At 38.2% G+C, this 13,306-nt stretch overlaps 1 protein-coding gene across 2 annotated transcripts in view; it reads left to right on the forward strand.

Moving 5' to 3' along the window:
* The first annotated feature begins 372 nt into the window (after nucleotides 1-372).
* The window catches only part of LOC117404316 (protein bicaudal D homolog 2), a 35,431-nt gene continuing 22,497 nt past the window's right edge, over nucleotides 373-13,306 (forward strand). The window contains exons 1-3 of one of the 2 annotated variants that reach the window (XM_034007157.3): nucleotides 373-603; nucleotides 3,871-4,152; nucleotides 10,507-10,719. In XM_034007157.3, coding sequence (XP_033863048.3) covers nucleotides 3,949-4,152; nucleotides 10,507-10,719 — 417 coding nt within the window. In that variant the 5' untranslated portion in view covers nucleotides 373-603; nucleotides 3,871-3,948. The remainder of the gene's footprint in view (nucleotides 604-3,870; nucleotides 4,153-10,506; nucleotides 10,720-13,306) is intronic. The other variant, XM_059017311.1, reaches the window with a different exon arrangement.

Raw genomic sequence — 13,306 nt, forward strand, 5'->3', positions numbered from 1 at the left:
CTTCTATATGTCTATATTTGTAAATACTGAAACTGATAAACTAATACATATTTTTTTATATTTAGGGCGATGAAAACTATTGCAGATACCAGCTACCATGTCTTTAATTTAACTCCACAATTAGTAACTCAATACAGACTATTTAAAACAACAGCCAATCAATAAAATGTACAAGAGAAGACTGACCAATAAAATAGATTAAATTAAAAAAAAAAAAAAAAAAGACAACCAATCGTATTTGAAAAGAAGGCAAACAGAGGCGGGGCTCTGTGGGGTTTATGTACAGAGAAGCAACTGACGTCATTTTTTATTGACGCCGCAGAAAGCCAATCACCATAGCGTTACATATCCTAAAAACGAATCACATCATGCGGGGTGGGACGATAGGCGTGGCTTATCTTCTCCTCTGTTGACCGTTGGGCGCGCGAGGAATTTCAAACATTCGGGCAGAAACCAGGACGAAATAGCCGGGGTGGGATATTATACTAATAATAAATAGAAGTAAAAATACAAAAAAATTCAAAAAGGGACGCGTTTCACAAGGCAGAGGGGTAAGAAACACTCGTCTACAGTGTGTCCGGGAACTAAGTGAACCATAAAAAGGTGAGCTCACTCTTATTATGTTTGTGAATCTTTGAAAAAAAGCCACCGTCATGTTGTTCCTGTCGAAGAACAAAGTTCATAAATATTTCAGTTTTTCGGGTCAGACGGGCAGTTAAAACAAGTTTTTAATGTCATTTTTTTTTTACGATAAAAAAAACAAAGCGAGGCAAACGCATGTAGATATGCGGCTGTTGTTCCGAAACTGGTTTTGACATGTCAAAAATTAAATTGTGTTTTGAAACCTTATTTTTTTAATGTGCACCTTGAATGACAGAATTGATTGCATATGCTTTATTGTATCTCAAAGAAAATTGGCAACTGGCATTTTCTTATACCGTATATAAAGACAATGCAACAGTTTTGTGTCGCTGAATTAGCTGTTAATTAAATACCGGTAGTTTTTACTTCCTTATGTTTTTGTAGCTGTACCACTACGGTATTAATTCACTTTACTGAAACAAAACACTTAATAAAATGTCATAATAATAAAAACATGACATTTTTTTGGTGGGGGGGACGGACAGTTACATTAATTGTATTTACTCTCAAGGGCACACCCTGTGAAATAAACAGGAGCGTGGACGTTTTAGCCGCGTCATGATTTCTTTATCTTATTCACTTCAGGCTTAGAAACTACAATCTGTTGTCAAATTTGTTAAAATCTAACCTCAAATGTATATCTCTTACTCATAATGTTAAACATTTAGTTTTTTCTGTATTACTTTTTCGGCTATGAGCTTTCAGGAAGTGAGGGTTGTTTTCAAAGCAAAGGTTAGCTTTCATGTCTCGTCTGAATCATTGTTGGAGCGCCCGGGTCGTACTAGTTTTAATGTCCCATTGCATTACAATGTTATGAAAATGGACTTCCAACTTTATGATTTCTGCTGTTTACAGCTATGGCCAAAAGTGTTGCATCACCCTATAAGATTAACAAATGTTGCTTTTATAAAGTCGAATGAATTACATACCGCTGGGTAGTTTTCCCATATGCGGTATTTAACAAAAAAAAAATGACAAATTGCAAAATGTGACATTTCAAAATATTACGTTTTAATACTATGTTTTGTATCATATCATCAAGACAATATCATTTTGTAGTATCTTGATTACATGGTGTTAAATAAAATATCTAAATTTTTTTTTTTTTAAATTGTCTCAATCCTACAATTCCAAGGTGATGCCACATTTTTGGCCCTAGCTTTAGATATAGTTTTGATAACATATTCCTGTTTTGCACAGAACACTACCGATTCTATCTCTGTCTAATGCAGTACCAGTTGCCTCATCAGGGTGTGAAACTCACACCAACCCTACTGCAGCCAGCCCTTGTTTTCAGAACTTCCCTTGTTTCAGTATATTATTGAAATGACCGGGTTGCAGGAGTTTGAACAGTCAGGCCCCTGGTAAATCTGTCTCTGAAGGGATCCATACCACAGCATGGATATGTCACACCTGTCTGTAGGTTTACCAATATGAGTTGTTTGTGCAAGTAACGTATGATCATTTATATACTTAATAGAAGGTAGTTCTGAAACCCTGACTTGCAATGCTAGTGTGAGTTTCAAGCCCCATTAGTTCTACATTACATTGGGTCTTCCCATAAAATTATGTAAAACAAATTATCTGTATCTCTGGATTTGTAAACGTCACTGCTGTAACTGATAATTAGCTAGAGCTCCAGTTATTATTTCCCCAGTGTGTTGATCTAAAAGCTGTCTGTTCAGTGAAGGATAAGTCTTTCATCCCAGCAGCGCAGTGGTATTTCATGAAGCCTTCAATGAATAATATTGATCTGTGTGTTATATGAACCTTCTAAGCAAGAATATATTGGATTATGGCAGAGCAGCAAAAAAAATCCCAAAAGGATTTCTCCTTAGGCTGGCAGGTCAATGAGAGACAATGAGAGAGTGTTTACTTGAAAATATCATGTCAATAATCATTGGTGTAAAAAAAAAAAAAAAAAAAAAAAAAAAAGCATACGTTGAAACAAAAAGAAAACTGTATAGTCTCAGAAGACTTCAATGAAGTTGCAGAGCAAAATATCAACTATTGAAACAACAAGGTCTCGTTTCTGTAGAATGCACATAATTGTAAACCATAGCAGAATACTTATTAAAACAGGAAATCATATATTGGTATAACATTTAAAATCATGGGTGGTGGCTGGAAAATATAATAATACCTTAAAGCCAAGCTGTGCAGAGAAAGATTTAGCAGCCACGTGATTCACATATATACAGGGCAGCAGTGTGGAGTAGTGGTTAGGGCTCTGGACTCTTGACCGGAGGGTTGTGGGTTCAATCCCCGACTGGGGACATTGCTGCTGTATCCTTGAGCAAGGTACATCACCTAACTTGCTCCAGTAAAAACCCAACTGTATAAATGGGTAATTGTATGTAAAAATAATGTGATATCTTGTAACAATTGTAAGTCGCCCTGGATAAGGACGTCTGCTAAGAAATAAATAATAATAAATAATAATAGTCGAAAGTGGGTTTACCCAATGCCAACTAACAAATGATAATACAGATTTAAAAAAAAGATTTAAACTGTTTCTCTAACTGGATAACTGGCTTAGTGTTGCCTGATTCCCTTGCTAGCAGGCTTTTTTGAAATAGTGCTTGCCATAGCCAGGACAAAGGGGTGTCTGTTTTTGGTGTTCCGAAATGTGAATTCTTCTTCTGGAATTTATTTCAAAGAGCGATTCCCTGGCAGGGATTTACAAACTTAATACAGTTATATAGTGAGAAATGTTAGACCTGGATCAATGAGTACAAGAATGCTGCAGGCATTTGATTAGAAGTTACACACATGCTGCTTTCTTTGCCCACCCACATTAAACCTTTCTGCCATCAGAAGAATTTACACCCCATAATTGCAGAGAAAAAAAAAACAAGAACGATAAAAGTAAGACAAAGTGCTTTCAGATGTATTTCAAATGACCTCACCTTTTAAAAACTATTGCAAATGACCTCTTTACACAAAACAAAGCTAGAACTACAAGACAGTGCTGTGATTGTGGTGATATGCTTTTGTTCCCTGTGCACCAATTGCTCTTGGTACAGGATTAATAAGTCAAAACTGCGTCTGTAGGTTTACTAATAGGACTTTGTTTATGCAGCTGTAAGGGAACTAACACATTATTTAACATTTGACTGCACAAAACCCTCCTGATCATTAAAAAAAATATATATATACTTCACGCAATTTGAAAACCCGGGACTCGTGAGCTTGTATCACTTAACAGTGTACTCCTCTGTGCTGTAGGTGATTGCTGTGACCGTGTTTTGAGATGCCCCTGCTCCCCGTGCTCAGCCTCAGTGAAGTCCCCCGAGCCGGTCAGTGATGCTGCAGGACGAGGTGGAGGCCTCTCTGCGGGCGGAGTTGGCTCGCCTCTCCTCGGAGCTGCAGGAGGCAGAGGAGGAGAAGCTGCAGGCGGCTCGCTATGGGCTGGCCGTGCTGGAGGAGAGTGGAGCCCTGAAACAGAAATACGCAGAGCTGGAAACGGAGCATGAGGGGCTCAGACTGGAGCTGGAGCACCTGAAAGAGGTAAGGAGAACACAGCGCTGGGTAAGAGCTTTTGAGATGGCCATCGTCATTCGAGGGGCAGCTGTAGTAGTACTAGTGTTCACATTCAAGTGGGTCTGTAATTATAATTACAGTAGCATTGTTTGCTTGAGTTACAATTGTGCTGCAGTAACTGCAATTACACTAAAAAGTTATGTAAAAAGCTGCCCACATTAACATCTGTTTATCTGCCAAGCAGTGATCACAGGTACGAATACAGAAACACACTCTATCATGTTTTTTCAGACAAACGTGGTCACTAAAAGTTAAGTAGAAGAATGTTCGCGCTGTGTAAAACACATGGAACTGTGAATGATTACGCTTGGAGACGTGTGTAATTGAACTGTAATTATGGTAATTACATATTCAATTATGCAGGTGTGCCCAGGTCTGGTCCATTTAAGACACTATAGGGAAGGTTTCTATTCCCCAGAAAGGTGTAGTTCATTGTTTTGAGCCAAATTTATATGAAGTACAATGTTAAGTAACTAGCTTGGCTACAGTGTGGTGCTTTTTTAGAATTCTCATTTATAACAAATGTAATGAGTGGGCAGTTCTTAATTACTAAACAATAGTCTTTTATATACATGATTTGTTTGTTTCTATAGATCTATTACCAATCAGAATCTTCATGTTAAAACAGGAATTGCAGCTGATTCACTACTAGTGCACTGGCAGAGATAATTGTAAAATCAATAACAATAAATAACTGATTAGCTTTAAATAGGATGTCCCAGAACTGACTGAAGAATGATACACATTGAAAATGCTCCTTCAGTACTACATAGCATCTTCCTTGTATTAACACATTGTACCCAAGGGAGTGATCTCAATCAGGTGCGCCCCCAGAAATCTTTAATATGGTACGCAAAACCAAGACTGAACCACACTGACATCCCATCTCACGCCGATAACGACTCTTCATCAACCTGCTGGATTTTTGTGCTGCATTTTTGTTCTTTCCTGAGTTTCTCAGCACCTACATGGTCGCATTAGAAAACTGCAATCAAATTGCATCACTGTTTCCCTTTCTAAAAATGAACAAACACAGTGCACTGCCACCGAGACAGAACTACAGTGACCTATTTGAAATACAGATTTAAACTAGGGGGAAAGCTATCTCACAAATCGTGCTGGTTCATTTCTAATCACACTCACAACCACTACAACTAATGTAATCATTACTTGTCCCATAAGCATGGCGTATAAACATACACTTTTTTTTTTAAATCTTGCACATTGTGACAAACCAGGCAGTTAAATAAAACATTAATAATAATAACACAACTTGGCAATTGTGTTAAATGATTAGGACATTTATTACTCATTTTAATATAGGACACTGATCAAATTTAAATACAAATGAAACTTTATGTAAATGTGCTCTTAACGTGCTGAATCCTGGAAGAGCTGCAGAATTCAGATCATGCAGTACAAACATTCAATGCTGCCAACTTATTTTCAGTGCTTAAAACTCCTCCACCGTCACTGCCAGAAACAGACAGTTCAGTGCTTTTACTAATTTTTTTCCTCTGACATTCTAGGTCATCAGAAGAAAGATTTTTGCTCTTTTTTTCAAGGCTTCAACCAAACTTATCTGTTTGCGTTTGCTCATTACTATCACTAAGTAAACAGCACAATCCTATACGTTTAAAATGTTGTTTTTGCTTCAACCAATCGCACAAGATTATATGCGAGTCCGAGTGTGCAAATTATTATTATTATTATTATTATTATTATTTATTTCTTAGCAGATGCCCTTATCCAGGGCGACTTACAATCGCAAGCAAATACATTCAAGTGTTACAATATAAGTCATACAATAAGAACAAGAAATACAATAATTCTCAAGTGTGACAAACCACAATTCAATAATACAGCAGATAATAGTGAAAGTTACATCAGGATATGATTAAGTACAATATACAATATTCTGAGGTACAGGATTAAATGCAGTAAAATAGGGGGCAGATAAGAGCAAAATAAAGCATATTTAAATGAAGGGTGATAGTGTCCCAGGATACAACAGAGGAGTTCTACAGGCGCTGTTTGAAAAGGTGAGTCTTAAACCAATGGTACGCACAGCTACGGGAGCCAGAGATCTGAATAATCAGTAAATCGGGTGATTTACAACAGTATTGTTTATCTAAAATAAATCAATTGCATGTTTATAAGGAGTAGAACGATTTGGTTGGTTATCCTAAAGAAACAGTCCTGGTGAGGGAGCTGATATTGTCATTCCGCTAGAGCCTCTGGCACTACTTTAGATGCAACTTAATATTTTTAGTGTTAATTCCTCTGGCACCCTTCACTGTGGCTGCAAATATTTTGGTCCTGTGACTTATTTATTTAAATGTCAGAATTGTATTCACTGGAAAAGCCATTTGAGCTGCAAACAGATCGTTTACAAAGGCGTCCCAGTGGGGAGTCAGGAGCAAGTGTCGGTTACATACCGTACAAGCATACAGTCGGCACACAGCTTCCCAATCCACAACTCGTTGGTTTCTGCTGGATAAAGACCTAACTGTCTTCATACTTGGTAGTTCTCCAAGTCAAGTTCTATGATGGGCGTTGTACAAGAAAAAATAACCTTTTACCAAGCTTCTTCCACCGCCATGCCACGTTAGAATTGCGTTACATTTCCTGGGTGCGGTTCCATTTGCAGTGTTGTCCAGCAAAAATGAATCATTTCACTGCCACGTTGTTTTAACCACTGGTCAATGTCTTTTGAACAAATCTGTTTTACCTTTGCTTGCTTCCCACGGGAAGCTCTGTTTTTGTGAACTTCGCATTTCTAGATAGTAGATTTCATTCTAGGAATTCATTTTAGAAACAGTTGTTGGAAGAAGGCTATTTTATATATATTTTTCTATTTACGTGGGTGAATTCTTAAATGGAGAACTGAAATCGTTTTGGTCTATTGTCTTATAAGGGAAGTTTATCACAAGGCCCTACTCTGCTGGGAATTTGACAGATTGCACTGTGTCATCAAAACACACAAACTGTTTCCGTGGACTTCTGATCAGGGAATGGAACGAGCTGCTGTGGTTTCGCTGATTGAGAGGGAGGTTACAGGTTAAAGATAGCTGTGCTGAGTCACCCCTTATCTAAAATCAATACTCTCGTCTTATTTTAGAAACTGAAGATTTATTTTTTTTCATAAAATGGGCTCTGTTCACAAAGCTTTAACTGTCTGGATTATTGATGGTTTCATTAACAACAAAACATTTTCGGGAATATCAAACTTGATTTGATTTATAAAAACAGACTTTGAAAATCATTCTTTAAATAACACAAGTTAAAGTTGTGTGAATAGACCCCAATATCGTTTGAAACATAAGACCCAGTGAACTGACAAATAGTAGGAATGGAAATAACTCTCATTGCACAGCAGTTTGATCCATTCATGGTTTTACTATGAGTTTACTAAGACACAAGCTTGTTGCCTACACACTGTGGCAAATCAAGCTCATAGTAAAACTGCTATGCAGTAAGAGTCTTATTTCAATCCCTGAATAAAGAACCCTACAATTATGCTCAATGTATACAAACAAGTGTTAACTACATTATCCCATAATATATCCAATCTGCCCTCTACCATAAACTAGACTTCCAGTTTTAGTATTTTCTGATGCAGACATCCTCCTTGCACTGCCACTGAACTAAACAGGAAGCTGCCTGCAGCACCAGGAGGTGATACACGTGACGGCCTCTGGAGATCAGGAAATTATTTGCAACTTGCATTTGTTTTTTGTTTTTTTGGGGGGGAAAAAATTGAGCAAATGGGAAGAGAGTCCATGACCACCCATTCGAGTACTGTTTAATCAGGCCTGACCTTGCATAGCTGGACCCTTGCCTATGCATATGTGCTTACAACTTGTCCTTAGGCTGATCCCTCTGTTAAATGTCCTGTTAGGAAATGGAGAGTGTGCAGATTGTGTGTGGCAGAAGACGTGCGGCACAGCGTTGACTAATCTTTTCCAGGCTGTACAATAATAGGGAAGGTCAGTGCTTTACAACACTAAGAAGATTGATGTGGAGCGCTTCCATTTAAAGCTATAGTACCCCGTACTGTATTCCAGAAGGTTGTTGTCTCTAAGCTCATATAGATAGTCGGCTCTGTTGATACACAAAATTTACTGTGCAACACTCTGAATGTTTAGAACAAGAGATGGCAGTTCAGATCAACTGGCTACAGTAACTTATTCAGGAACCAGCAGCATCTTTGTGATCTAGCCATCAGATCTGTGTTAGCCTGCTGTAATGCTTCTCTATTTAACTGGCTTGACCTTTTCCAGGAGCCTCTGTCTCTCTAAGGCTGCTCAAGACAATAAAACGTTTGGTGGCAAGGCCATCTGTTTACACATTGTCAGTGCTAAGCTGACATGCACGCCTGATTTATCTCCCACTTCTCGTTTTTATGGTCTGTGCTTTAATTTGTACTGCTTTCTTCCCTGAATAAAGCACTGCATATTCCTGCCTTGTGTGGTATTTATCTTGCAGTACTTGAGATTCTAGAAAGCTGAAAAACATGTTTTCAGGTTAAGTGTCAGTCTTTTACCTCTTTTTAGCTAACATTATAAAAGCCCCACCCCCTTTTTTCCTGTAATTTATGGTATGCAAATGTTTCAAATACAATACTAGATAACCTGTTGTAGCTTTGCTGGAAGTCACTCGGACTGATTGCAGTTAGACCCTTTAGAGTGAGTTTGAACCAAAACATAAGAAATAATTATATACCAGTAAGCAACTTTTAATCTACAGTGTTGTCTTTTTTAAGTGTCATATGCAAGCACAGAACCAAAAGATATTCAATAGAGACCTGTGATGATATTCATATGGGTAATGTGGTTATGGAAATATGGACTAATTAAACTGGTAACTTGGAAATTTATATAGACACTGTTTGGCTGTTTTAATCTGAGTAAAACATTTGTAGAACTTATGTAGTTTAAAGTTGTTTGGTACAAATCAATAGGAGTGACAAGGCATTTCTGATACAGTTTGTATAGCTAATTTACGACGCATTGGAGCCCATGTGCAGTATATGTTTATTGCCCCTGTACATTTGTGTACATGATGTAGGTGAAAGTTTATATTGGCTGCTGACAAACCATTTGAAACAAGATCCATCTGCTCTCTGAGACTCAGTCACATTGCTATCAGATTTCAGGCAGTTTTGTTTGATACAAATCTGGAAATGTTCACTTCAGTTCTACTAAACAATCCATGCACACTTGTTTAAATGTGCCACCCTTGGTTAAAAAATAGTTGGCGGTGCTTATATTTGCGTCTCGCTAACTTTTGTTAGAAGCTGAGCCCTGATCTCAGGCTTGTGTTACTTAGTTTAGAGGCTTTTGTAGTAATCTGTCCTGCAGACCAACAGATGGAGGTGAGGAAGCATTAGCGACGGCTGTGAGACTTGATCATGAGATCACAAACTGGAATCTTTGAGTGGCATTTACACAGATGATGGCAGAGCTTGGGGAAAGCAGGGATAATTGTTTACTTTCATGTGAAAAAACGTGTTGTTCCAAATTAAGATACAATTGATTCAATGGCATTCACACGTGAAAGCAGTTTGTTGCACCCCACGCCTCAGTTGTGCTCCGAAAACCTAAATAAATGTGTTGTGTACCATGCAGATTTGATCAGCTTAAAGGTGTTACTGGTGTAACAGAAAATGCCCATTGGTTTACTGGGTAGAATAAGCTGAATTTTAAGGAGAAGATAGTTTTGGAAAGTTTGTCTACAGATTTGTTGCTGTGGCACATTCTAATTTGTAAAGTGGAACTAGTTTAAAATCCCTGGTTCCCTGCCATGCAAAGAGGCACTTATGTGCTATAATTGTATAGCAGCAACTGAAATATAAAAATAATCTGTTTTAAATGCTGCTTGGCTGATGACCCTTCTCATATTCCTTTCCTGATGTTGTTTAACACAAAATAGAACCAGGCTGTCTGTCGCAGTGAATTCGGACAGCACTGTCCTCGCAGTAACCAGCACACATCTCTTGCTTTCTTCCCCCTCTGCTTCTTTTACTGCATCATAAAAATTTGAAACCCAAGTGGTTTCTCGGAAGTGCACTAAAAAGAAATTCCCGTACATTTAAGAAATGACTGCTGTTGCAGGGATATAAATAGGGTGATGGCGTGACAGCCATTAGGAAAATGCTCAATGTTTCCCAGTGAAGTATAGCTTTAACATAAATACAAGTGCATAGCTAGTGGAGTTTTTTTTCAATTATACTTTGAACTTTTATTGTCGAGGGCTTGGTACCTTGAAACAGGATGTTATTTGAAGTGGTCTGAAGGCGTTTTGTTGTGTTTCTTTCAGGCGCTGGCGGATTCTGTGAGTAATCGCAAGAAGGTGACTGCGGACGGAGAGAACCGCGAGGAGTCCCTGCTGAAAGAAACCGCCTCCAAGGAGTCTGCCCTGGAGGAGAGGATCGAGGAGCTGCAGAACGAGCTGAAACAGAGCCGAGCCGCCCTGAACAGCACCCAGTCTGAGAACGAGCGCTGCAGCACGCTCTCCCACCACCTCAGCAAGGTGACTCGCCACTGCTTTACAGGGTGATGCTGAGACAGAGGGCCGTTACTACAGCTTGCAGAGGGAGAGGCATGGCACCTCTTGTCATGACAACCTCTTATCTTTTCCAATTTTAGGCTGACAGCATTATTGTAGTACTATTTATTTTGATTGGGTAAATAAGTTCAGATTAGCTTCCTTTTTAATGCAAGAATTAATAATGACCTCCCAGTCTTTGTATTATGCTTATGTTCGATTTTGCAATATTTAACCCCCCCTGCAGGGAGTGCACACCCCCAGCAGCAGGGATATAATGTAGACTCCTATATGCACGTCAAAACAGATGCCGTCTTTTTTTTTAATCTTGATGTTTTAAATTTTGATGATGACTTTAGTTGAAACAATTGTGGAATAATTTTACAATGTTTATTTAGTGTACAATTGATGTACCATGCCTTCGACAACAAATGTTCAAAGCATAATTGAAAAAAAAACTATGCATTATTGTTTTATCCTATGTGTTTGGTAGTAACCTTTTGCCATCAAAGGTGAAGTCTGGAATGCATTTATGTTATTGCTGGGCTTTAAAATACCTAAAATCCCTTGTGTGGTTTTAGAAAGAGGTTAGAGGGAGGGGAGCGTGTTCTCTAGCTGGATTGAACAAAGAGACTACAATGAGAAATGTCACAATTTTCCTTGGGTGTGTGGATTTCCTTGTGGATGAGTGCACATTCTTTCATGGCCATTTGAAAGGAGCACTGTACATTAAATTCTCTAGATTGTAATTATCACCGGAAGAGAGTCAGTACATCTTTGCCAGCAGGATGCTTTCTGTAGACGGAGGCTTGCCCCCGCACAGAACCAGCCTGAGAGACGTTTCCTCAGGAAATGGCATTGGGTTTCTCAAACTGCTGATGTAATCAGAGCCGTTCAGAACATCAGAACCATACTGAAGCAGCCTCTGTTTTAATGTTAATGCTTTACAGTATCATTTATAGTTGAGACACTTTATTAACGTTATCAGCATTTTTTTCTGTTCTGGTTTGGCTCCGAACTGAACCGGAATTTTCGGCTCCGGTTTCGAACAGCTAATTTCATTCCATTACTGATTCAAATTTTTTGTCAAGTAGGCTATTGTATTGATGTTTTAAAGGTCTTCATTTTCTCAAATTTAAGCAAAATTGGATGAAATACAGTAAACTCCAGATAACTCGACACTCAAAGGGAAAACGGTGCGACAAATTAATCGTCTGTATGAATAAATGCACTTCCAGTCTATAGAAACAACAATGCCTATGTTGCAGCCTTAAAAGAAAATTACAGCAGTCGCTTCTTTTTTTCTGTTTGTTTGTTTTGTTTTCTCCATTGCAACTTTCTTTGCCTCAGTTGGAGGTTACAATTTTTTTTTAAACAATTCAAAACCGAGACATTTCTCAACAATCTCGGTGGGTAAGCATCTTTACATTATATATTTGCCTTACGCTACATATTTCTTCTTGCATAGCTACTCAGTTTTAAACAGAAGCTATGCAGAAAATATCCTCTCTAAGTAATTAATGTCTTAACTCTTAATATCCAGAAATATAACTAGCAAACCTCTGATTTATACAAAGCGCTCCACTTGCCACACATAGTTTTACAGCTTGTTTTCTGTATATGGAAGTTAACAGTACCTATTTATTTTGAGCGAATACAGGATTCGCGTAATGTGGATCCCGCGTGGTGCTATTTGATTCGCTGGCTGCTCTGAAAAAGCAAGCTAAATGTAATGTTGAATTTCATTAGCTGGCTGTGAGGTAGGGCTTTGTCGTTCACCACTGAGGTGTAAGACCAATGGAAGAGCGCGTTTTTTCAAATTATTGTATGTTTGAAAACAATGGAAAGAGACAGGGAGAACAGGCTGTCGGGGAACGAAAAAAACATTATTAACCGATAAACAAAATCTTGAAAATCGTTTTCGTTCCAGAACATAATCGATACATTTTTTTTGTTTTTTTTTTGTTTCTGTTCCATGAATTTTTTAAATTTGTTTTATCGTTAGAATCCCTAGTTATCGGTGCCTCGCTCCCTTTTTATTATTTTTTTTTTTATTGTAATTTAGGATGCTGGGGCATTCAGTGGTGTTGCTTTCATAACATCTTCTACAGACCTTGATCCGACGCATATACTTTATATGTCACGGGTATGCAAAACCAAAACGATTTGGAGGTGGCTTGGTTACACTCCAAACAGAGATTCCAAATCTAACTCCGCAGTGCTTAGAATTTAGCATAGCTGTGGAATGTAATTGGTTAGAATTGATATCCCTACATTTTACAAATGAGGTCATGAACAGTCATGATTCTCTATTTTCTTGCAGGTAGACAATTGGAGTCAAAGGTTTATAAAAAGGGGAGGTTTCACAAGGCAGCTGAGGTCGTTTTGTATCAACTGCCAGCCTTGCATGCACACTCAAAATTCAACCATAGTTTGAATGGCACCCTTTTATATAAACCTTGATTAGTGTGAGTTTGAAATATAACTGTCTGTCAATCTCAGGCTATGTAATGTTACCTTAGGTAAGCTAGTTCAAGATTAGTGCTAATCTGGTTCTGTGAGCCCAACTCCA

The sequence above is a fragment of the Acipenser ruthenus genome, chromosome 56 (assembly GCF_902713425.1).
Source record: "Acipenser ruthenus chromosome 56, fAciRut3.2 maternal haplotype, whole genome shotgun sequence".
NCBI lineage: Eukaryota > Metazoa > Chordata > Actinopteri > Acipenseriformes > Acipenseridae > Acipenser > Acipenser ruthenus.